Source organism: Balearica regulorum, chromosome 1 (assembly GCF_011004875.1).
Source record: "Balearica regulorum gibbericeps isolate bBalReg1 chromosome 1, bBalReg1.pri, whole genome shotgun sequence".
NCBI lineage: Eukaryota > Metazoa > Chordata > Aves > Gruiformes > Gruidae > Balearica > Balearica regulorum.
This window is the reverse complement of record NC_046184.1, coordinates 199,613,040-199,637,385: the sequence shown is the minus strand read 5'-3', so window position 1 is coordinate 199,637,385 and position 24,346 is coordinate 199,613,040. Positions and strand designations below refer to the sequence as shown.

Sequence of the window (24,346 nt, the reverse complement as noted above, 5' to 3'; positions counted from 1 at the left end):
TGGCTGCAGTGACCATGAAATGGTGGGGTTCAAGATCCTGAGGGCAGCGAGGAGTGTGCACAGCAAGCTTGCTACCCTGGCCTTGAGGAGAGCAGACTTTGGTCTTTTCAGGGATCTGCTTGGTAGGGTACCATGGGACAAAGCCTTGGAGGGAAGAGGGGCTGTCATGGTTTAGCCCTGGCTGGCAACTAAGCAGCACGCAGCTGCTCGCTCACTCCCCCCCTCAGTGGGACAGGGGAGAATCAGAAGAGTGAAAGTGAGGGAACTTGTGGGTTGAGATAAAAACAGTTTAATAGGACAAAGAGAGAAAGGAAAATAATAATAATATATAGAAAACAAATGATGAACAGCACAATTTCTTATCACCTGGAGTCAATGCTATGCACGAGCCCCAGCTGCCCGGCCTTCCAGCCCACGTGTGCAAGCAAAACAAGACAAGGAATTCATTCACCGTTTCCCATCGGCAGGCAGGTGTTCAGCCATCTCCAGGAAAGCAGGGCTACATCACACGTAACAGTTACTTGGGAAGACAAACACCATCACACAGAAGTCAATGCCACGCCAGGCCCCCAGCTCCCACGCTTCTCAGCCCACTCTCCAGTTATAAATGGAACATGACATTGTGTGGTATGGAATATCCCTTTGGTCAGTTTGGGTCAGCTGTCCTGGCTGTGTCCCCTCCCAGCTTCTTGGGTGCCTCCTGCCTTCTAGTTAGCAGGACAGTATGAGAAGCTGAAAAGTCCTTGACTATGCAACAACTAAAAACATTAGTGTATTATCAACACTATTCTCATCCTAAATCCAAAAGGGGCCCAAGAAAGCTGGTGAGTATTCAAGGATCACCTCCTCCAAGCTCAGGAGTGATGTATCCCAACAAAGAGGAATTCAGGCAGAAACACCAGGAGGCCTGCATGGATGAACAGGGAGCTCCTGGACAAACTCAAGCACAAAAAGAAAGCCTACAGAGAGTAGAAGCAAGGTCAGGTAGCCTGGGAGGAATACACAGAAACTGTCCGAGCAGCCAGGGATCAGGTTAGGAAAGCCAAAGCCCTGACAGAATTAAATCTGGCCAGGTACGCCAAGGGCAACAAGAAAAACTTCTACAGGTACGTCAGTGGTAAAAGGAAGACTAGGGAAAATGTGGGCCCTCTCTGGAAGGAAATAGGAGGCCTACTTAACCGAGCTGAGGTATTCAACAACTTTTTTTGCCTCAGTTTTCACCAGCAAGTGCTCTAGCCACACTGCCCAAGCCTCAGAAGGCAAAGGCAGCGACTGGGAGAATGAAGAACCGCACGCTGTAGGAGAAGATCAGGTTCGAAACCACATAAGGAACCTGAAAATGCACAAGTCCATGGGACCTGATGAGATACATCTGCAGGTCCTGAGGGAAGTGGCAGATGAAGTTGCTAGGCAACTCTTCATCATATTTGAGAAGTCGTGGCAGTCCAGTGAGTTCCCACTGACTGGGAAAGGGAAAACATAACCCTCATGTTTAAAAAGGAAAAAAGGAAGACTGGGGGACCTACAGGCCAGTCAGTCTCACCTCCATGCCTGGCAAGAGCATGGAGCAGACCCTCCTGGAAACTATGCTCAGGCACATGGGAAATGAGGAGGTGACTGGTGACAGCCGACATGGCTTCACTAAGGGCAAATCATGCCTGAGAAAATTTCATGGCTGCTTACAATGGGGTTACAGTGTTGGTGGACAAGGGAAGAGCAACTGACATCATCTACCTGGAGCTGTACAAAGCATTTGACAGTCCCGCACGGCATCCTTGTCTCTAAATTGGAGAGACATGGATTTGATGGATGGACCACTCGGTGGATAAGGAGTTGGCTGGATGGTCGCGCTCAAAGAGTTGTGGTCAACAGCTCAATGTCCAAGTGGAGATCAGTGACAAGTGGCATTCCTCAGGGGTCGGTACTGGGACCGGCACTGTTTAACATGGACAGTGGGATCGAGTGCACCCTCAGCAAGTTTGCTGACGACACCAAGCTGTGTGGTGTGGTTGACACGCTGGAAGGAAGGGATGCCATCCAGAGGGACTTTGACAGGCTTGAGAGGTGGGCCCGTGCGAACCTAATGAAGTTCAGCAAGGCCAAGTGCAAGCTCCTGCACGTGGGTCAGCGCAATCCCAAGCACAGCTACAGGCTGGGCAGGGAAAGGATTGAGAGCAGCCCTGAGGAGAACAACTTGGGGGTATTGATTGATGAGAAGCTCAGCATGAGCCAGCTATGTGCACTTGCAGCCCAGAAAGCCAACTGTGTCCTGGGCTGCATCAAAAGAGGTGTGGCCAGCAGGTCGAGGGAGGTGATCCTGCCCCTCCACTCGGCTCTCGTGAGACCCCACCTGGAGTACTGTGTCCAGCTCTGGGTGCCCCAGTACAGGAGAGACATGGAGCTGTTGGAGCGAGTCCAGAGGAGGCCACAAAGCTGATCAGAGGGCTGGAGCACCTCTCCTGTGAGGACAGGCTGAGAGACTTGGGCTTGTTCAGCCTGGAGAAGAGAAGGCTCCGGGGAAACCTTACAGCAGCCTTCCAGTACCTGAACGGAGTCTACAAGAAAGCTGGAGAGGGACTGTTTACAAGGCTATGCACTGATAGGGCAAGGGGTAATGGGTTTAAACTGAAAGAGGGTCGATTTAGATTAGATATTAGAAAGAAATTCTTTACTGTGAGGGTGGTGAGGCATTGGAGCAGGTTGCCCAGAGAAGCTGTGGTTGCCCCCTCCCTGGAAGTGTTCAAGGCCAGGTTGGATGGGGCTTTGGGCAACGTGGTCTAGTGGAGGGTGTCCCCTCAGTGGGGGGCAGTGGGGTTGGAACTAGATCATCTTTAAGGTCCCTTTCAACCCAAACCATTCTAGGATTCTGTGAAATTTTACAAAATCAGAGAATCATAGAATGGTTTGGGTAGGAAGGGACCTTAAAGGTCATCTAGTGAGGTTAATTGGTTTTGATGTAAAAAGGTTCAGATTTAGTTCTGTTCTAGAATCTGGTTGTTGAATGTCTGATTGGTTTATGATGTGACTTGTTTATGTATTGATTCTCATCCTAGGAGCAAGTAATGTAATTTAGGTAACTGATCTAGAATTGTAGTTAGAAATTTTACAATTTGGCGATGAGGATTGATGTTTGCAGTGAGAAAAAGATTAAACTGTTTAAAAACTTACTTTTCCCAAGCACCACCACTACCATTTTTGTCTATTTTACGCCAAAGTGATGCAGTTTAATGGGGAAAGAAATCCTTTTTTTTTTTCCTACCTTTTAGAAACTCTCTCTAAATGATGATGTATTTGAAGCAGAATCTGACAGTGACTGGCAAAGTGAAACAAAAGATGATGTTTCACCAAAGAAGAAAAAGAAGAAGTCAAAGGATGGGGAGGATAGAAGTCCAGATGATATGAAGAAGAGAAAGTCTAAGTCTGCAAAAATCAAAGAAAAACCCAAAACAGAATGTGAAAATTCCTCAGAGACTTTGGGTTCAGATTCCAAACCAAAAAAAAGGACTTCAGATACCAAGGAGGATTCAAAGGACCCAAAGAAGCAAAGGAAAGAAGATACTAAAGAAATCAAGAAAAGGAAGGGAGAAGTTAAAGATATAAAAACAAAATCTAAAGAAGATTCTAAGGAAAATAAAAAATCACGGAGGGAGAAGCATGGAGAGGTTCAGTTTGACTCAGAATCAAGTACTCTAGATGATACATTTTCTCAAGGAACTGATAATGAAAATTCAGACTTAAATTCTGAAAACAAAGATGAGAAGCAAAAGGTAGTAAGTGGAGAAGAGAGCTTGGAACAAGAAATTGCTGGCAAGGATTCCATTGCCGATAGGTATCTTGATGGATCAGCAAGTAATGAAGATGATAGCATTGATGTTAAAGTTAAAAGAAAGAAGAAAAAAATTCAGAAAGCTGAAGATTATAAAGAGGAAAGTAGAAAAGAAACTCAAGATATCTATTTAGAGAAGAAAAGCACGCACAAAAAGCAAAAAGGTCAAGAAAAAGTAAAAGTGGTACCAGGAGAGTTGGAGAAAGTGTCACCTGCTCCTTCACCAGTGCAGAAGGGTTTGAAATTGAGTGCTGAAGAAAGAGGGCGCAAGTCCATTGATTCGGCTGGCGAGGTAAGCAATGTTAGTGCATTGGGGTGGGGGCTGGGGATTACATCAAACATCTTTGAGGTACAGATATCTTAAAAGGCTACTGTTTGTGATGGCAAAGAGAAAAATACAAATTGGAAAGTTAATGAAGCTAAAGAAAGGCCCACTGCACAATGTGTAGGGGAGACTGAAAAATTTCTGGATTCTGAACACTATAAAGGAGGGAACACTTTAGGAGAGAAGAGTGTCTTTAAATATGAAGTATGAATTTCTTCTGTTTGTTATGTGTACTTAGTTAGAATGAAATTTACTGTTCCTCCAAAGCATGCTGTCATTTTTAGCTTTGTTCCCCCCATTTCAACAGCTGCCTCAGTTTGACTTCTTTCTGCTTGTGTAGTAAGACATTCAGTCTTGAGCAAGTGTCCATCCAGCACTGCACAATGAAGTGCACTTTTGAGCTGAAACACACACTTGATCTCTCTCAAAAGCCAGCCTCTCTGTCATACCTTACATGCATTAGTATCTACCTGAGAATTGGAATGCTGAAATCACTTCCAAGTCCAAGTCTCCAAGATAATTGTGCAGCCAGCTTGTTGTGTTAGAATTCCTGGGGTGCTTATAGAAAATGCTTAGTTTCATTACATGGTTTCATATTAATTACAAATGCTGTACCTGTTCTAAGAAATGAGCTAAGCAAATACTGGAATATTTATTTTTCCTTATTTAATCCAGTAATGTTTTAAGAAAAGCAGTATGGTAAAGGTAAAAGAAGAAAAAAAAATAATGGGAAAAAAACCCCAATATTTCTGGAATGTTTCTGAGAAAGAATATGTTTCCTTCAGCTGCTTCAGACTGTTGTAATACAGTTTGCAGCTTATAAACCTTTGGCTGCTCAGAGAAACCTCTTTCTGATTTGTAACAGGATTGCAGCCAAAACACCTTGATGCTTACTGGATTATATCCCACTTCTAACTCTGTGGCGGCACATTTCTTCTGTAGGTTCAGCTGTGTTCCTCTGCTTAAGATTGTTGTATGTATGGAGTAGGCTACTAAACATAAGGAAGTTGATTTGGGGATAGAGAATTACATGGCATAATCTCAGAGTAGAGCCACACAAAATAGTGGTTTTGCAGGAGCTTAGTGGTGAAATCTTTTGTAAACAAGGTTAAACAAGTACTATGAGGCATACCCCAGTTTCAGAAAGTTATTTAACTGAAATTGTATGGCCCTTTATGAGAAAATACTTGAGTAATAGTTTGGGGCTATAGCATTCATCAGTGATGATAATCACATAAATCTTTGGTATTCTGTTTTATTTACTAGTATTATAAAAATTCTGTCACCCCAAACATGAAGAAATCAAGAGCAGATGCAAGTTGGTTTGCTTATGGCTCTTCAGCCAGCACTCTCAGTAAGAGTTGTCTATATGCCTTTCTCATGGTCATGCTCCATGGAAGGTTGTGCTCCAAGGTACTAAGGAAGGTGTTCTGCTCTTTGCTTTTTTTTAGTCTAGGAGGCTTAAACAATGTTTTCTGTAACTGGTTAGTTATTCTCCAGAGCAGCTGTGTACTTAATATATGGGTGGGTTTGGTGGAGAGTTCTGGAGGTTTTTTGGCTTCACTAAATTGTTGGCCCAAGCAGGTTATTCTTTTCAAATAAAATCATTGTATGTTTCTGCTACCTGTCTTTCCTTTTGTAGCTCTGATTACAGAACACTGTCATGTCAGTTTATAATCCAGTATTTTCTGTTTTGAGTCAGTTTGCATGCAGAATCATTCTTTCCATTTGATTTACCTCCAAAAATAAATGTGCGGTGTACATTGTGCATCTGATCAATACTGGAAATCTGGAATAAAAATCAGGATTACTGATTTTAACAGCTGCTCAGTGTAGCAAATACCTGGTAATCCCTTTAGTAAGTTATGGGTCTCCTCCTAAATACTGGGCATCTGCTGGGATGAACAGCTGTCTGTGCTACTGGTTAGTCATGTCAGTGATCAAAAGCTGGGGTTTTGTGGAGTGGAGTGAGAGGGTGAGAAAAATCATTGAATGTGTCAGGTCTGCTAACACCTTATGATACACCAAATTCATCTATTTTAGTTGAAGTGAATTAAGTTAAATCCAGTTGGTGGCCGGTCACAAGTGGTGTTCCCCAGGGCTCAGTATTGGGGCCAGTTCTGTTTAATATCTTTATCAGTGATCTGGACGAGGGGATTGAGTGCACCCTCAGTGAGTTTGCAGACAATACCAAGTTGGGTGGGAGTGTTGATCCACTTGAGGGTAGGAAGGTTCTGCAGAGGGGTCTGGACAGGCTGGATGGATGGGCTGAGGCCAACTGTATGAGGTTCAACAAGGCTCAGTGCTGGGTCCTGCATTTGGGCGCAACAACCCCAGGCAATGCTACAGGCTTGGGGAAGAGTGGCTGGAAAGCTCCCTGGTGGAAAAGGACCTGGGGGTGTTGGTCAACAGCTGGCTGAGTATGACCCAGCGGTGTGCCCGTGTGGCCAAGAAGGCCAACAGCATCCTGGCTTGTGTCAGAAATAGTGTGGCCGGCAGGACTAGGGAAGTGATCGTCTCCCTGTACTTGGCACTGGTGAGGCCACACCTCGAGTACTGTGTTCAGTTTTGGGCCCCTCACTACAAGAAGGACATTGAGGTGCTGGAGCATGTCCAAAGAAAGGCAGTGAATGTGGTGAAGTGTCTAGAGCACAAGTCTTACAAGGAGTTGCTGAGAAAACTGGGGTTGTTTGGTCTGGGGAAAAGGAGGCTGAGGGGAGACCTTACTGCTCTCTACAACTGCCTGAAAGGAGGTTGTAGCGAGGTGGGTGTTGGTCTGTTCTCCCAAGTCACAAGCAATAGGACAAGAGGAAATGGCCTCAAGTTGCTTCAGGGGTGGTTTAGATTAGATATTAGGAAAAATTTCTTCACTGAAAGGGTTGTCAGTCATTGGACCAGGCTGCCCAGGGAAGTGGTTGAGTGACCATCCCTGGAGGTATTTAAAAGGTGTGTAGATGTGGTGCTTAGCGACATGGTTTAGTGGTGGCCTTGGCAGTGCTAGGTTAACGGTTGGACTTGATGATCTTACAGGTCTTTTCCAACCACAATGATTCTATGATTTAATGATAAATTCAGTCTGTAGTTCTTCTGGGTACTACTTGTGGGGCGTTTTTTCAAAAAGCTGATGCTATTCCATGTACCACATTAGTGTCAGGGGCTGATATAAAACCATGCTAAGGAGCCTTGTCACACTACTCAGCAGTTTGGAATTTGCTGGCTGAATGGAGAGAGAGGATTACAGGACAAGAAAGGCAACCTTTGGTGGAGGCAGTTGAATTCTATTTTGGCGAATTTGATGATATATCTACATTTACCATAAATTTCTTCTGGGATACTGGATATTGCTAAGCTCAGTCTTCTGCGTGGATATGGTAGGTTTGGGTGGATTTTCCCGAGTGTCTGTTTTTCCACGAATGACTGTTGCCATAATGTTCCTTATGTGTGAATTGGAAAACTTGGAACCTTCTGTCAAGTTTTCTCAGTTAAGGTTCAAGTCAGTGCTATCGTAACTGCTTTGAATATGGTGCTACAAAGGTGTTAAATACTTTGAAATAATTACATTTTGCTCAGGTTCAGTATTTGGAACAAATGAAAAGTTCAGAATTTTAATTTCCTCAGAATGCTGGTTTTGGCATATCCGCACCTCGTGCCATAAAGCACTATTCGTGGTTGGGATGCAGTAAAAATCTGAATTGAAGTTGTTTTATTTTGGAAATAACACCTCTTCTTTTATGGAATAAGCCTTCACACACTTAACTCCTGACTCACCTGTTTAATTCTTTTCTTAGGAATGTTCACAAGTCTGTTATATACACATTTCAGTAGTAGTAGTTTTAAATATATTTTATCTTTGGACTGGTGAAAGGAGTTTAGTTTCCATTTTTTCTCTACCACTTTAATTTGATCTTTGTTCTCAATATCAGGAGAAAGAAATAAAGAAAACTGAAACAAAAGAAAAATCTCAAAAAAAAGAGTCTGAAAAAGAAGACAAGAGCAGAAAAGAACAAAAGGGCCTAAAAAGTAAGTGCTAACTGCTTAAAAGAGAGAAGGGAAAGGCCTTTCAGGACATTCTTCTCTTATTTTTTAAAGAGTGGACATTGTGTAGTTTTGTAACACATTACAGAAACAAGAATTTCTGCTTTTATTTTAGGAAGCAAAAGTCTGCTGTTTAATGGCTTTGTTAATATATGCTTCATGAGGATGCTGTATGTACTTTCATGTATGAAGCATGGAGTTCATCCAACCATTGGCTATTTCCGGAAGTGTTCTGATGATACTATGAATACACACTTTCTATGTTTAGAAAAACTAGTAGAGGTTGCCATCAGACAAACTTCTTGCCTCTTGCATTAGCCACAATGATGAGTTACATTATACAACCCTTAAAATATCACCAGAACTGGGTGATTTGATACATGAAGAAAAAATGTCTAGGTTGTATTTCTATTCTTAATAGTATAATGGAGTATTAATGATACCACTCTTGATGTCAGTAAAATTCTGGATTATTTTATTCGGGATAAATTCCCTCACTACTGTGATGAGGATGAACTGAGGAAAACTAGGTAACTTCATCTTTGATAATCATGAATGGATATAGGAGGAGCTATGATGCTTCAAATAGCTGTTGCTAGAGAAGCATCTTTCACTGAAAGTAGCATAGATGCTTACAATGCTTAAAAAAGTAACAAACAGAATGATTAATTATTGTTCCTTATACAGCATGTGTCCTTCGTCTGTTCATCACAGATACTGAACCGTATTTTCCAAGTAGTAATTTATGCATAATTCTAAACTACATTTCTTAAAAAGAAGATGGTACCATGTTGAAAGCAGTCAGAACTCAGACTTGCCAAGGTAGCTGGAGGTGAATTAGCTCTCCCTGATTTTTGGCTGATGTGGTTAAGCTTGCTCCTGCGCTTCAGCAATGATTAACTTATGGAAAGAGATCAGACCTTTTCTAAATGGACTCTGGTCACTCACTTAAACTTTGTTATGCAATAGTCTTTAGTGGCTCAAGTAGTCACTCTTGGTAACTGTCTTAATATTCTAGGCTTTAAGGACATCAAAAGTGCATTTGACTTGTTTAATGTAGCTTCAGAAGAAAAAAGTGAATATTCTGAGAATAACTGCAAAAGAGAAGAATCTTCGCTAGAATATAAATTCATAGAAGAATTAAAATCAAAAGACAGCAAGGTGTACAAGGAAAGGAGGAACATAAGAGATGAAACAGACACATGGACTTACATTGCTGCAGAAGGTGATCGAGAAGTAGTGGATGTGTGTCAAATGGAGAACTCTGGTGAGCAGTAGAAACAAATGCAGGGGAAGGCAGTTACTATTTTCTCCATTCCTGCTTGTATCTTTTAGTGCTCCAATTCTTGTCTCCCCAGGAGGCTGAAATGATGTTTTCTTTTGAAACTCACTGATAACTTTTCAGTGTGTTTCCAGTGTGTTTCTGCTATTACAGTGATGGAGTGTGCATCATCTCTTATCACTTCAGCCTAATTTATTACAACAGATAAACGGTTTGTTTCAAGTAAAAGCATTTTATGTCCGTTTGTAATGTAGCCTTCATTGTTTGGAACCATTCCACGCTGACTTCCAGAGTTTATTTGAATGAAAAGTAGTAATACATTAAGCTGCTGATCATTGAAGCAATGGCAAGCAATGAATGGTGTGGAAATTTATAAGTTACTTATTACTTATTTTACATTTTTTTCTCCCATAAAATCAAATATGCAATAGATGGCAAGCAACAAGTCTTGAGCTTGGGTATGGACATGCAGTTAGAATGGCTGACACTAGAAGACTTTCAGAAGCATCTTGATGGAGATGATGAGAATCATGTGTCAACAGAACCAATATCAAGTAGTGAGTAGTTGCTGGGAGGAAGGGACATTTCTTAGCTGGCGTTTCAAAGTGAAATATCTATAACTGCATTAATTTACTTTCTAGCTCTCCTGAGGGATGCTGTTAAAAGTGGGGATTATATGACAGTAAAGATGGCACTTTCTTCAAATGAGGAATATAATCTGGATCAAGAGGTAATTTTTCTTCTGTAGAAGCATTGGAGGGGTGTGGGAGGGAAGAGTACAAATTTGGATTGATTGAAAAGTTTTTTCCTCTTGCTAGTAGCAGATGTCTGTGTCACATTAAAAAAAACCAACAACATACAAGGTGAGAAGAGGGAGTATAGAATTCAAGGCTTCAGTACTTGTTATCCATTTCTTCCAAAGAAAAAAATGAAGTTTGATAAAAGTAGTTTGATAGAAGCATCCCAGTAGCTGGATTTGCAGCAGATTTGCCCACTGGGTATAACTGAATATTAAATTTAGAACTTTACATGCTATAAGGAATAATGATACCCATCGGATCAAGTGGCTAAACTGTGTAAAACATCTATACATAAATAAAAATAAAAAAATGAATGTTCTGTTTGACAGACTGGGACCACTTAATGAGTAGTTAGTTTTCTGCCCGTTCTTAGTCAGCTGTGTTCTTACTAGTTTTTCTTTCAAGGATCTATTTTCCTATTAAATAGTACTATAGTTCAATGTTTGAGGATTTTAGTCTCTGATATCAATATTTCACTGGTGGTCTTGTGTAGTTGTCTGCACAAGACAATTATGTAGCATTTTGAGAACTATACATTATGCTAAGATTTCTGTAGCGTAGTAGAAAAAATGCCAAATGAACTACTGAGGCAAGCATGTATTCTTTGAATTGTAGTGTCTGGTGGAAAATGCAAGAATGAGTGAGGAGACTGGCCACTCAGAGAAGTCTCTTCATACTTACACTCTGATAAAATCCAAAAGCAGCAATGTGGTAGCAGCTGACTTGAGCCATTGTGTTTTTCTTCCAGTGCCTGTTGATTTCTTTTTCCACTGTCTTGCCTTCTTCCCCACCCTCAAATACCTTGCTGCCTTGCTTCCTGGCTCATTCTGGTTTTCCTCCTTCTTGTTCTGGTCCTCGGAATGTTACGGGTTTTGCAGATTTTGGAGCTCAGACTGTGAGGCCTCTGGACAGGGAAGTGGGAGGTGATAGTTTGTTGTTATCTGCCAGTCGTATGTGTGTGAATTCTTCTGCCAGGAGGGGGAATCTTTGTGAAACCTTTTGACACACTTGCAATTTTTGTGTTGTGGCTTTGATTTATCTTAAAGTATTTGATTTTTTTTTATTATTATTTTCTTAAAAATTTTTTAATGGCAATGATTCTTGTTGCAGGACTCAAGTGGCATGACCCTAGTAATGCATGCTGCTGCTGGTGGGCACGATGACCTTCTCCGGGTCCTAATCAGGAAAGGAGCTAAAGTTAATGGTAGACAGAAAAATGGAACAACTGCATTGATTCACGCAGCTGAAAAGGTTGGCTTGGTTGTTGTCGTGTTTGTGATTCTTGGCTCTTTTACGTATGTTTAAAAGTTGTACACAATTCTTTTCCCTCGGATGATGCCTGAAAAGCAGTTAGCAGGATATAGCAGGGTGACCTTAACAGCATAATTTCAGCAGCTGTGGTTACTGTAGTGTAAATAAATTCTGACCACAGACCGTAGCCTGAGTAGATAATATCCTAGGGCTGGCTACTTAGAGGGGAAACTGGAGGCAAAGGATCTCTCTGAATTTGTCTGTCATGGGAGCTGAAGTTCTTGTGTTAGAATTGCTTGTTATGATCACTGGCTACAGAGGATCCAAACTTGGGAGACTTTGAGAGCAAATTGCTGATTAAGCAGGGTTTACTATTCAAGAGTTGGGATATGGAGGCAGTGGCAAGCCTAACTAACACCAACTGGACTAGCAAGTTAGAGGATGTTTCATGGGTGGGCTTTTGGTCAAGTTGGTTCATGTGTTTTCCCATGTACAGTAGATACAAGGCCAAAAAGGAGCTTGATTCCAGTTTGGTGATTAATGCAAACATACAGTTTTCTTCCTGTGGTGTTAACTGCTGCAAGATTTAGAAAAAGAAATACTTGTTGCCATCTACTTGCCTAAGTCTAAATTGCTCTTTATTAGCCATGGGAGAGAACAATGTTAATTGTGTCATGCCTCATGGTTTGGATTTTACTGATGGGTTTTCAATAAACGTCACTTTATATTCTGAAACAAGACCAGAATATTTTCTACTTACTTGTTTTGTGGTTTTGGTTTTTTTCAGAATTTTCTAACAACAGTAGCTATTCTTCTGGAAGCTGGGGCATATGTGAACATGCAGCAGAGCAGTGGTGAAACTGCTTTAATGAAGGTAAATTCACTGTTTGTCTTGGTATGTCTTAATAGTAAATACTTTTGGCAAACTAGTAAAACTTAAAAGCATATTTGTAGAGTTGATTTAGGGAATACGTACTATATTTTAAATACAAATACTACTCTTAATTATTCTAGGCAATGTTTTAATCCATTTTTTTAATGTACTGTTATATCTAAACAATAAATGCAGGTGCTATCAGTGTACAGTGGATGTGGCTCATAATCCTCTTCCATTGTTTGGCTCAAAGAAATGCAGATCTGGTCTTAAAACTGAGGTAATCAGCAGGAAGAGAAAAATTCCAGAAAGGAGAATCTTTCACTTGGGTGTTGCTGTGATTGACTCTTGTCATTTCATCACAGGCCAGAAATAACATGTTTGCAGTCTCCTTCCCACTGCCCATTCTGTACTTTTACACCCCAGCATCACAAAGAAAATTTTTAAATTTTTTTTTTCATTTTAGTTTGTTATAATGGGAAAAGTCTAAGACCCTTAAAACAGTCTGTGCTACTCTTAGAGGCTCTTTTGTTTATATCAGATAATTTCACCAAAGTTCCCCTTCCTGATAAACTTGCTGTATTTATATGTAGGCTGTTTAAGGCAGTGTGTTTGCAGAAGAAGTTACAAAAGCTTTTCTGTCGAAGACAATGTGGTATTGTTTCTGTTCTGTCCTCTGCAAGGCTTAGCAAGAGCGAGCAATTCACATTTTCTGTAAAGAAAATGGTAACACACTTGTGGTTTCCTCAGCCACTTCAGTCCAAAAACTTTTTGTAATGTGGCTGCCTCCATGAACCTCAGTTTTGACCTTCATTGTTTTTAAAGGTTTTTTTGTTAGTATTTGATGCATAGCTGTACGTTCTTCTAATTGGTAGCCTACAGTGACTTATTCCAGATATTTGTTTTGCTCTGCAGATAGAAAGAATAGTAACTTACTGGAAAAAGTTTAGCTACGTGTGGATAAACATACAAATGTGTTTATCAAGTCACTCTTACTTATCCTTAGGAATTGGGTCATGCTTCTTAAAAGAGAGGAGGGGGGGAAGCAAAAGTCTTGGCACTTAATTCCTTTCTCTGAGGTGGTGTGTGATTTTTTTTTTTTTTTGTGTGTGTGTGGATTTTTTGTAGGGAGGGCAAGTGGGTTTATTTGTTTATGGAAGATTATGGATTGAAAGCACAGATGAAAGTTCAGACCTGAGACAAACTTCAGAAGTTAACTTCTGAAATGCCTCATGAAGATAGAAATTTCTCTCTCTTGTTCCTTTCCCTAATTTGTCCGAGTGAAGCATTTGAAAACAAGTGACCAAGAGCATGTGTTTGCATTCTTCAAAGTAAAGCTTTCTTCAGACTTTCATGTACTTCTGTCAAGTCTTTTGTTGACATGAAATTCTTGGCTGTGAGTAACATTGAGCAAACAGCCTTGGACACTTAGGCAGTTGATAACAGTCACTGTCTAGCATAGCTGAATAACATTTTGGGGCAAATTCTGTTACTTTACCGCACACCTGAAGTACCATTTGAACTGAGATTCCTAGAAACGGGCACTTGGAAGTGTTACTTTAGTCATTCTGAATACTTCTGCAGAAACGCATTTATTCAGGTAAACAATTGTAAGAAAGTTTACAGTTACGGAACTCCAGCAGATTAGATGTTTCACAGAACTTCTGGGGTTGTTTTATTTCCGCCCCCCCCCCCCAGTTAAGGGTACTTGGTAATCCTGAGTGTTGGTGGTTCTGTGAGATCAGTTGTGTAGTGTTGCCTGGGTAAAGATAAAATATTTATGGAGTATGATCCTGAGTTTTGAGTTGTATTAGCATTTGCAGAGCAAAAACCTAAACTTGTTTTCTGAATTATAACCAATTTTGGATTTTAATTAATTTCTACAGTTCTGCTTACTCCAGTGTTATGTTATGTTCTGTTCTGTTCTGTTCTAACGGGGGATTTGTCATTGTTGTCCATCCTTCCATCTTCTCACTTTCTGCACAGGCTTGTAAAAGAGGGAATTCTGATATAGTGCGGCTTATGATTGAAAGTGGAGCAGACTGTAACATTTTGTCAAAGCATCAGAACAGTGCACTGCATTTTGCTAAACAATGTAATAACATACTGGTCTATGAGCAGCTCAAGAGTCATTTGGAAACGTGAGTAAACTGTACTTTGAAGTTTGTTCTGGTGAAGTTTGTAATGCTAGGTGTGTCATAATTTTGGTTTAAGTCAAGGGGAAAGGGGGGGAGATTTCAGGAAAGAACACAGATCTGATTTGGGTAGAAAGCTAACTAATAAATTATGTGAAATGAAAATTATGTGAACTCACAGAATTAGCAGACACTTGCTTAAACACTGAGTAAAAAGATGGAAAGGAGGAGAAGGTAATTACTAGAAGTGAAAGATTCCTTAAACTAGAAGTACAGCAATCAGGAAAACTAAAAAGTGTATAAGCACTGGACAGTTGAATGTAAACTCTTATTAGGGCATGACAAATAAAATACCTTGCTAAAAAGCATAAAGGAACACCAAACAAAAACACCATGAAAAGTCAGTGCAGATAGTTAGGGTGGTGTTGGATACTTAAACATCAGTTGTGAGCTGAGAGTGCCAGGGGTAAAGCTTTCATGCCAGTGAATGATGGAAATAAAAATCTTCATCACGCAACAGAATGACTGAAGAAGGAGCAGTGCAGTGTATGTGGTATGGGAAGCATTCATGTCATATGGTCATGTAAAAATATACTGAGCTGATGAATATGGATGCTAAATGGAGACAAACATAAAGAGAAGGAACAAGCTCTTTAAATATCACTTTGGAGGAATACTCATAGTTAACGTATCAGGGCAGAAAATCCTAACTAACAATCTCTAAACTTGGAGAAGAATCAAGGAGGATTTCAAGAGCTTCTGCAGCAGTTGAAATTTTGCCATGAATGCTTAGTTAGTTGTAGAAGAAGAACACTGTCTCAGTGCAAGATCCTTGTATTGTTTTATGATTATTTCATCCTAATGATTTATCTATATAATACAAGACAATCTACCAAGTAGTTTGTAGTCCAAGATCATTCTCTTTTATATTTTAGTGTTTATAGAGCCCTGGCTGTTTTCTGTCTCCGATCTCTTGTGTTTCCCATCAGCTAACATCCTAAATCTATCTTTACAGAAACTGCCTTGTAATTGTCACTGATACGTGCGGTAGTACTACCAATATTCTTATTCTATTTTAAATAGTTATTAGTGATCTTTTCTTTAAAACCTTATTAAATACTAAATTTAAGCATACTAAGTCTAAAAAGTAAGATCTATAAGCAAACACTCGCATATGATCATTGCAGCGGTGGTCACAATGGAGGTTAGGAGCCCTTCTGTAAGCCAGAGAACTCTATGGAACATTTTCAAAGTGAAATGTCAGGTAAAAAGCATTTTAGTAAACCAGTAAAATACAAAAATAAAAATAAAAATACAAAAAAAATACATTTCTAGAGGAAGGTTGTATTTGCCTATGCATTCTAAAGGAACTCAGTTATGAAATTACAGAATCACAGCAACAGAGAATGGTAGAGGTTGGAAGGGACCTCTGCAGGTCATCTTGTCCTACCCCCCTGGTCAAGCAGGGCCACCTAGAGCTGATGGCCCAGGACCCTGTCCAGATGGCTTTTGAGTATCTCCAAGGATGGAGACCTCATAACCTCTCCGGGCAACCTGTGCCAGTGCTCCATCACCCTCACAGTAAAAATGTGTTTCTTGGTGTTCAGAGGGAACCTCCCACGTTTCAGTTTGTGCTCATTGCCTCTTGTCCAGTCACTGTGCATCGCTGAAGAGAGCCTAGCTCCATCCTCTTTGTCCCCTCACTTCAGGTGTTTATTGATACATGCACACTGACAAGATCCCCCTTGAGCCTTCTCTTTTCCAGGCTGAACAGTCCCAGCTCTCAGCCTTTCCTCATATGTCAGATACTCCAGTCCCTCTGTCATCTTTGTGGCCCTTCATTGGACTCTCTCCAGTAACTCCATGTCTCTCTTGTAGTGAGGCATCTGGAACTGGACATAGTACTCCAGGTGTGGTCTCACCAGTGATAAGTAGAAGAGGAGGATCCCCTCCCTTGACCTACTGGCAATGCTTTGCCTAATGCAACTTAGGATGCCATTGGCCGCCTTTGCAGCAAGGGCACGTTGCTGGCTTGTGTTCAGCCTGGTGTCTGCCAGGTCCTTTTCTGCCAAGCTGCTTTCCAGCTGGGTGACTCCCAGGATGTCCTGGTGCCTGGGGTTGTTCCTCCCCAGGTGCAGGACTTTGCACTTCTCTTAGTTGAACTTCATGAGGTTCCTGTTGGCCCATTTCTCCAGCCTGTCAAGGTCCCTCTGGATGGCAACACGACCCTCTGGTGTATCAGCCACTCCTCCCAGTTTTATCTCACCTGCAAACTTGCTGCGGGTATGCTCTGTCCCATCATCCAGGTCATTAAACAAAATAGGACCGGACCCAGTATTGACCCCGGGAGTACACTGACTTCCAACTAGACTTTATGCTGCTGATTTTTGCTGAACTAATGTGTTTTTCATACTGGGAGGAAAGTATTGTGATGGCAGTATTTTTAATGCACTGTAAAGCTTGTCTGAGATACTGTAGATCGCTGCATCAAACTTCTGTCCTGAGCAGATAGAAGCTGTAAGGAATGTTTTCTTATTCTAGCAGGCTACATGGGGGGAAAAAAGTGCTAAAAAAGCATAAAAACTAATAATAATTTTTCAAACACAGAAAACTTTTTAAAGTGAGCAGGGGCAGTTGGAGTGGATAAATGGAGTGTGTTAATCCTTCCCCACAGAAGAAAATCATGACTTGGGAGTTAAAGCTTTGAAGGCAACACCAAGCATGCAGATAAAAGTGATCTGGTACCTGCTGCTCAGTGTGGTGAAACTCTGTCACTCATTCACTATTTGATGCCTTTTCTGGTTTGTTTCCTATTGAAAATCTGCCACCTTCAGTTTTGGCTAATCTGAGTAATGAGTTTTGGAAGATCTTGAATACATAATTTTGCCAGTGAAATGGCTATTGAAATTAAATATTGGTAAGTGCAAAGTGATGTCCTGGGGTATCACCATAGTAATGTGAATTACACAGGGAGTAACAGAGCTCTTGCCAATTGAGGAAGCTTCTAGGCTCATTACCTGAAAATACCAGTTCAGTGCTGCTTGTCTGTCAAAAAAGGAAGATAATGTAGTAGTAGTGGAGCTGAAAATAAAATGCAGATGCATGATGTCCAAATGCCTTAAATAGCATGTGCCTTTCCAGTTACCTTGTTTCAAAAACAGATGAAGCAAAAAGGAAGAGTAAAGGTGATCAGACATACGGAGCAGCTTCTCTGAGGACAGACCAAGGGAGGTGATACACGTCACCTTGGGATAGATTAAAATGTCAAAATTTAAAATAAAATCAGGAAACAACTACAGAAAGTAACCCAAAGCCGTGAGACAGGTTCTGTAGGCCATCCTGTTAAATGATTTAGTGATAGGTTTGAAATGGAATATTTTTGCACAGAAAAACTTAATTATGGATCTCACTGTTGCAGAATGCTGTGGTCACAAATGCATGGGATTTTAGAAGGGATTAAGTAGATCTAAGGAGAGGTGCGATTTGGCTTCAGTCTGTAGTTCTGGACGCCTGTAAATGCTGGAAACTAGGACAGCATACCAAAAAAAGCTGTTGAATTTCCCATATTTAACATGGCTTTGTCTAGCATCTGGAAACTAGAATAGATGGGTTTCCAGGCTTGCTTTGGTATGGCAATTCTTGTGGTTTCTTTCTGATCAAACACTTAAGTTTTAGATTCTGCAGACGGTAATCTGAGCTAGCGTGGAGGGTAGGTGTGCTCAGACTAATAGCTGAAAAAGCTACAAAGCTGAGAGTCAGGACCTTTGCCTTGCGAAAGCATTTAAAACCCATTTGTGTCAAAACAGCTTTCTGAAGAGGATTGCTTAGTAACCTGCTTGTAAAGGTGCCAAATACTGGTGGCTAGTGTGGTCTCTCTTTGAAGGCTAGGCTGCTTGCTTAAATTTAAACCCTCCCCTCTTTCCCCAACCCAAAAAAAACAAACAAAAACCCCAGTTTGGCTATTTAATGGTAGTGTTGCTACTTTTCACTGCATTATTAGTAGAGTTTAACTGGGAACTGCATTTTTCCAGTAGTATTGCCAGTAAAATTAGTGTGATTTGTTTATTTTTACATTGTACTTGGAGTCAGGTTCATAAATCAGCCACGCTGGGGAAGTGGTGGTCTGTTTCTGTTTAGCCATGAGGTACATATTGATGTTTCGGGGGCATCATTCTGCAAAAGAGCCTTCAAAATATGTGGCTAGTTGGAATTTTTTTAATCTGCTGCAGTGCACTTGTCTCAGTGACATGGTTCAGCCCCAGCCGACAGCTAAAAGTGCCACGTGCTGCTCGCTCACCCCTGCCCCGGCGGGATGGGGAGAACGGAAAAACAACAGCAAAGCCTCGAGGGTTGGGATAAGGGCAGTTTACTGGGACAGCAAGGGAGAGGGAAACAATCAACGACAGTGCTGGTAACAGTAACAATGGGTGATAACAGAGAACGATTTACCGATCCCATGACCAACCGACTGACCAGACGCTCGACCAGTCCCTGAGTCACACCAAGCCCACCCCTGCCCGACATGACGTCACATGGTATGAGCTTGGGTCACCTGTCCGGGCTCCTTGTGAAATTAACTCTATCCTTGCCAGAACCAGGACACTCAGCTTTTTGTTTTTGTGGACCTGATAGATGAATTTCACAAACAGATCACTGATAAAATGTTTTATTAATGAAGTATTGGGACCTGGGGTTCATCTGTGCATAAATGCTGGTGATGAAGGAATTTACTCCTGAAAACTGGGAATCCAAAACGGTGATCTGAAATTGTTTTTTGCATCAGCTTTTGCTAAGTGTATGTCTGGTAAAGTCATTTTACTGTGTGAAGTACAGGCCTCACTTGTTTGGTCTTTTAGGCTCACAAGAGTAGCAGAAGATACCATCAGGGATTATTTTGAAGCTCGTCTTGCTTTGCTGGAGCCAGTCTTTCCAATTGCGTGTCATCGTCTCTGTGAAGGGCCAGACTTTTCTACAGATTTTAATTATAAACCCCCCCAAAATGTGCCAGAAGGTAGGGGGTTCATTGTTGTGGTGGGTTTTTTGTTTGTTTAAAAAAAAAAAAAAAGAACTGCATAACAATACACTAAGGAACTGCCTTTAAGTATCTGCTATGATGCAAAATTATTTTTGTATGACTTACTGCAGTACGTTACATTAAGGATGCTCTGATGCTGGAGTATAGGGAGAGCAGCGATATGTTAATGCATTGTGGGTGGGGTTTCATAGAATCATAGAATGGTTTGGGTTGGAAGGGACCTCAATGATCATCTAGTTCCAACCCCCCTGCCATGGGCAGGGACACCCTCCACTAGACCAGGTTGCCCAAAGCCCCATCCAACCTGGCCTTGAACACTTCCAGGAAGGGGGCATCCACAGCTTCTCTGGGCAACCTGTTCCAGTGCCTCACCACCCTCATATTTTTAAAAGTTTTTTTTCTTTTTTTAATTGCCACATACACAGCTTCTTGCTTCTGTTCAGGGGTTACATTAGCTTTGGGAGGGTTACATTAACTAAGTGACAGGTATTATAGGAAAGGAGTGGTTTACCTTAGAATTCATAATTTTGAAAAATTTTAATCTAAGAGCATACTTAGAAAATCTCATAGAGGATTATCTTGTTTTGTAGACAGTACCTAATGCACTGGAGTCTTGGAGTACAGTCACAGCACTACCATGATACACATACAGTCTAGAAATAGTACAAAAAAGAAGCCAGCATCAATCAATTTTGTTTCGCCCACAGACCCTTTGAAAAAGCTGGGAATCAAATTCCTGAGATACTTGGGAATATTTCTTCATTCTTTCAGGAATCCAGATACTGATCTTTGATGCTTGGCTTAGTTTAGTAGTTTTTATTCACCTTTTGAGTATTACCAGGGAAACACCTACTGATTTTTCTCAAAATAATACATTAATGTGATTGTGAAACACTACTTAAACTAAGACTGAAAGTGGTTGTGTCTGTCTGGTTTTCTGGTTGTAAGAGTTGTAAGTCTTCCAGTTCTTGATTATAGGTATCCTTGATAGAATTAAGAAACCTTATATAAGTTTTTGTATTAAAATGAGGCATTTGTGGGTATTGAAGATTGTTGCTTATTGAATTTCAGTGCAGTTCGTAAAGATCTATAATTGACTGGGCTCAGTTGTCCTTACTAAGAGAATAGACAACCCAAACCCCAGTAAATTCCATAACTCTCTTAGGTAAACCTAAAACCACAGAGGTGAACCGTACCAAGGATTGCTGTATCCCTTTTGCTTTCCATTCTAATAATCACATAAAAGTATTTCTGCTGCCAAAAGACCTTAACTTTGTGCCCAAGTGAGTTGTGTTCTGTGCTGGGATCCACTGGCTTGGGAGATTGCATTTCTGCATGTTGCTTTGATACTCCATTGGGGTTTAATATATACTATATAATATTATGTTTATATATGTATTTCTACCTAACTGTCTTCAGAGGTTTAGTGTATGCAGGTGTTCTAAGTAATGGATCTCATTTCAAATTCGTGTGACTGAATTGCCTTCCTTTTCAGGATCTGGAATTCTTCTATTTGTTTTCCATTCAAACTTCTTTGGTAAAGAAGTCGTTGCTCGGCTTTGTGGACCATGTAGCGTACAAGCTGTGGTTTTAAACGACAAATTCCAGCTCCCTGTATTTTTGGTAAATCTTTTCATATAACTGACTATAAAGCAATTTTACAAAGTCTTTATGGAGCAGCCTGAGAAATCTTGGTGCCTTAATTTGGATTTTGTGTATTGTGATGAAGCATTTTTATCATGATAGGGCTTTTTTAAAATGAAATTCAATTCTTCTTTGTATATGGAGAGAGCTACAAACCTTGTGTGTACTAGACTCCATAAAAATTTATGACTTTAAGGGCAGGGATGTAGTACTGGACAGCCTGCTTCTGGGCAGCCCTGCTTGGGCAGGGTGTTGGACCAGATGGCTTTGAGAGGTCCCCTCCAACCTCAGCCCTTCTGTGATTTGGTGACTTCAGAACTGAGGGTTTGAGTAGGCAGGTGAGAATTCTGGATTTAAAGCTGTTTCATTGCTCAAATTCACCTAGCCTCTCAAATTTTTAACCGAGGTAAGTTCTTAAATACTGATTTTAACAACCTACCTAGTATTTTTAATTATTATTTTCTTTTTTATTAGTATTGGGGTTTAAATCTATTAATATCATCACTCTGCACAATTTTCAAGTCCTCTTGTTTTCTCTATGGTTGCACCAAAGGTTCTTTGCAGTGTACACAACTTTCCTTCAAAAAATGCATAGTGAAAATGTCATTAGTCCACTCATATAGCACTTCCAGCCAAATCCTGCAATTAACTTTGTCCATTTTCTTTTTCCTTTTAGGATAGTCACTTTATTTATTCCTTCAACCCTACTGCAGGCCTTAACAAGCTTTTTATACGATTGGCGGAAGCTCCTACTGCCAAGGTACAAAATGTTTTCGTAATTAAATGTGTATGTTAATTTGTTGTACAATGTCTTCCATAGTCTAAATGCTTCTAGTTGTATGTTGCAAATGTAAAACTAAGGACTTCCCACCATCTCCTCATCCCAGTTCCCATCAGTTACAGTTCCATCCTGTGACATTGCCAGAACTTCGGAGCGTGCCACAGGTGTTAGTTCTGTCATAATTCAATGTTTTTATGCTGCGGTCAGAATAATTCATGCACCAGGATAAAGTTACATAACATTACAGCTAAACATTTTCCCCACCTATATTGGGAATTTTATGACTAACAGATACATGTATTGTCAGCTATTTTTTGCGTACAGATGTTTTTGTTTGTGTGTCTAGGAGAACTTGGAAGTATTTACTAGGATGTGCAGTCTGCTTTTAACTAGTCTGTGTAGCCTGTTGTATTTTCCAGGTGGTTTGGGCAGTAGTCCCACTGCATGTTGCAAGATGAATAACAGATCCTGTTCTGGTAGCATTTATTTTGTCCTTGGAAGACACACCAGTAAATTTTCTAGCTCTTCAGATTTAAAACTCTTCAAATGTTTTATTGTGCACTTTAAAAAAAAAAAGGGGGGGGGGGGGAGATGAACCTGTATTCAGATGGAAGTACATGTGTATGTGTAGTCTAGTTCAGATTTGGGGCCAACTTGTTCAAACACCACCAAATGCAGTAGTGTGTCCTTTTACAAGCCATTCCTATTTCAGTAGAGCTATTACAAACTGATTGTATTGAACACAGATTGTAAATTCCTTTTTTTTTTCTTTTTTTTCTTTCTCAGTCACTAGCAGCTGTATGCCTTTTCTCATGCTACTGTATTAGAAGTGTTTAACACAGTAGTTACCTGTGAACAATCCCTGTGTGACGCCTTTGTTTGCTTTTACAGGTAAAGCTGCTAATAGGAGCGTACCGAGTGCAGTTGCAGTGACCTCACAGCTGCGAGCATGTTGAGTGGACTGACGCTTTTTTAGATATACTTCTGATTCTTCTGTTCAGAGACTGAGAAAGCAGTTTGGAACTTTTTTTTGGCACCGCACTCTTAAGACCGAGTTCCCATCTCACTGTCACTCATTGGCAGTCACGTAGGAAAGCATGTGTTGGAGAACAGTTTGGTACGCTGCACTGGTGGGACAGGGTTGTCAGCTTTTTTACTTTGTACAGATGTAGATGTAAGTATTTGTGCCAATACATATAATTCTGTTTTTCTTTAACTTGTGGAGTCCAGACTTCATATTTCAGCTTTTCCACAATGTGGAATGGTGCATATAAGAACTATTTAAGATAACTACATGAAATGTCTTTTTTAATAGACAGATCTTTTCCATTTGTAAACTAAAATTTTTTACTCACTCTAACTGTAACATTTCTATGTAAACTGCAGAACTGTCATATTCTTGGAGCTGTGTGGAGAAATTACACTTCGAAGTCACTGTGTTAGATTTAACTTTGAATTGCTGAGGGCTGTGTTCTGGTCTGAAACTCTTCCTGCTGCTGTCTCCCAATGAGAAGGCAGTGACGCTTAGAGCGAGTGATTCCCTTTGTACAAATGAACAAACACAGTGAAGTCTGCAGGTATGAACAAAGCTGAACAGGCCCCACTCGTAGGGTCGCAGTCAGGTTCCTACTTCTATCAGTGTTTTAAAACTACTTTTGGATTAGAGAAGCAACTGATACTTTACAGACATCTTAACTTTTGAATTCTTAGTCAAGCGACATGGGGAAAACAAATACAAGGTGAAAATAGCAAACCGGAAAATTTATAACTACCTTAAATGTGCAGGCAGTGCTTTCTGTAGACAAGAAGATTCACAGAGGTCTTCAGATGTTCTCAGCCTGACAGATGAGAACATGTGTTGTCCTTTAATTCAGAAATTCAGTTCCTCAGTACAAAGAGCTGCTATGTTGGGTTTTTTTTTTTTATTTTTATTTAAATGACCCATTTTATCAGATGACAACAGTTCTGTAACAGTCCTGTGCTATAAAATACAAATGTAATACTTGTGCATGAAGTATAGAATATTTTTCTTTGTAAATTAACCAACATCTTGAAAAGTTTAAAAAAAAAAAAAAAATTCCAGATTGTGCCTTTGCTGTTCTGGTTGCTACGTGTAGTTTACACGCCACTATGTGCCTAGATGATTAGCAAAACTATTGTGGATAAATTCTTAATGTATTTGATTGCTCACCATCAAAATGGTGCAGCTCTATTAAGTATCCTTTTAAGAATTGTGACTTTTTAATATAAAGTTCAATTAACCAGTTTTTGATTTTTGGTTCTTGAAAGTTTAAAACTATAAGAGATGCCAAATGACTAAGTAACAAAGCACACTATTTCAATTTTGTGGAATGTCAC

At 40.4% G+C, this 24,346-nt stretch overlaps 1 protein-coding gene across 2 annotated transcripts in view; it reads left to right on the top strand.

Moving 5' to 3' along the window:
* The window catches only part of MPHOSPH8 (M-phase phosphoprotein 8), a 31,405-nt gene extending 7,671 nt beyond the window's left edge, over positions 1–23,734 (top strand). The window contains exons 3-14 of one of the 2 annotated variants that reach the window (XM_075742234.1): positions 3,267–4,118; positions 8,075–8,171; positions 9,205–9,453; positions 9,900–10,025; positions 10,110–10,198; positions 11,379–11,519; positions 12,307–12,393; positions 14,380–14,534; positions 19,385–19,539; positions 21,059–21,186; positions 21,884–21,967; positions 22,880–23,734. In XM_075742234.1, the coding sequence (XP_075598349.1) occupies positions 3,267–4,118; positions 8,075–8,171; positions 9,205–9,453; positions 9,900–10,025; positions 10,110–10,198; positions 11,379–11,519; positions 12,307–12,393; positions 14,380–14,534; positions 19,385–19,539; positions 21,059–21,186; positions 21,884–21,967; positions 22,880–22,921 (2,205 nt within the window). In that variant the 3' untranslated portion in view covers positions 22,922–23,734. The remainder of the gene's footprint in view (positions 1–3,266; positions 4,119–8,074; positions 8,172–9,204; positions 9,454–9,899; positions 10,026–10,109; positions 10,199–11,378; positions 11,520–12,306; positions 12,394–14,379; positions 14,535–19,384; positions 19,540–21,058; positions 21,187–21,883; positions 21,968–22,879) is intronic. The other variant, XM_075742236.1, reaches the window with a different exon arrangement.
* Positions 23,735–24,346: the final 612 nt, after the last annotated feature.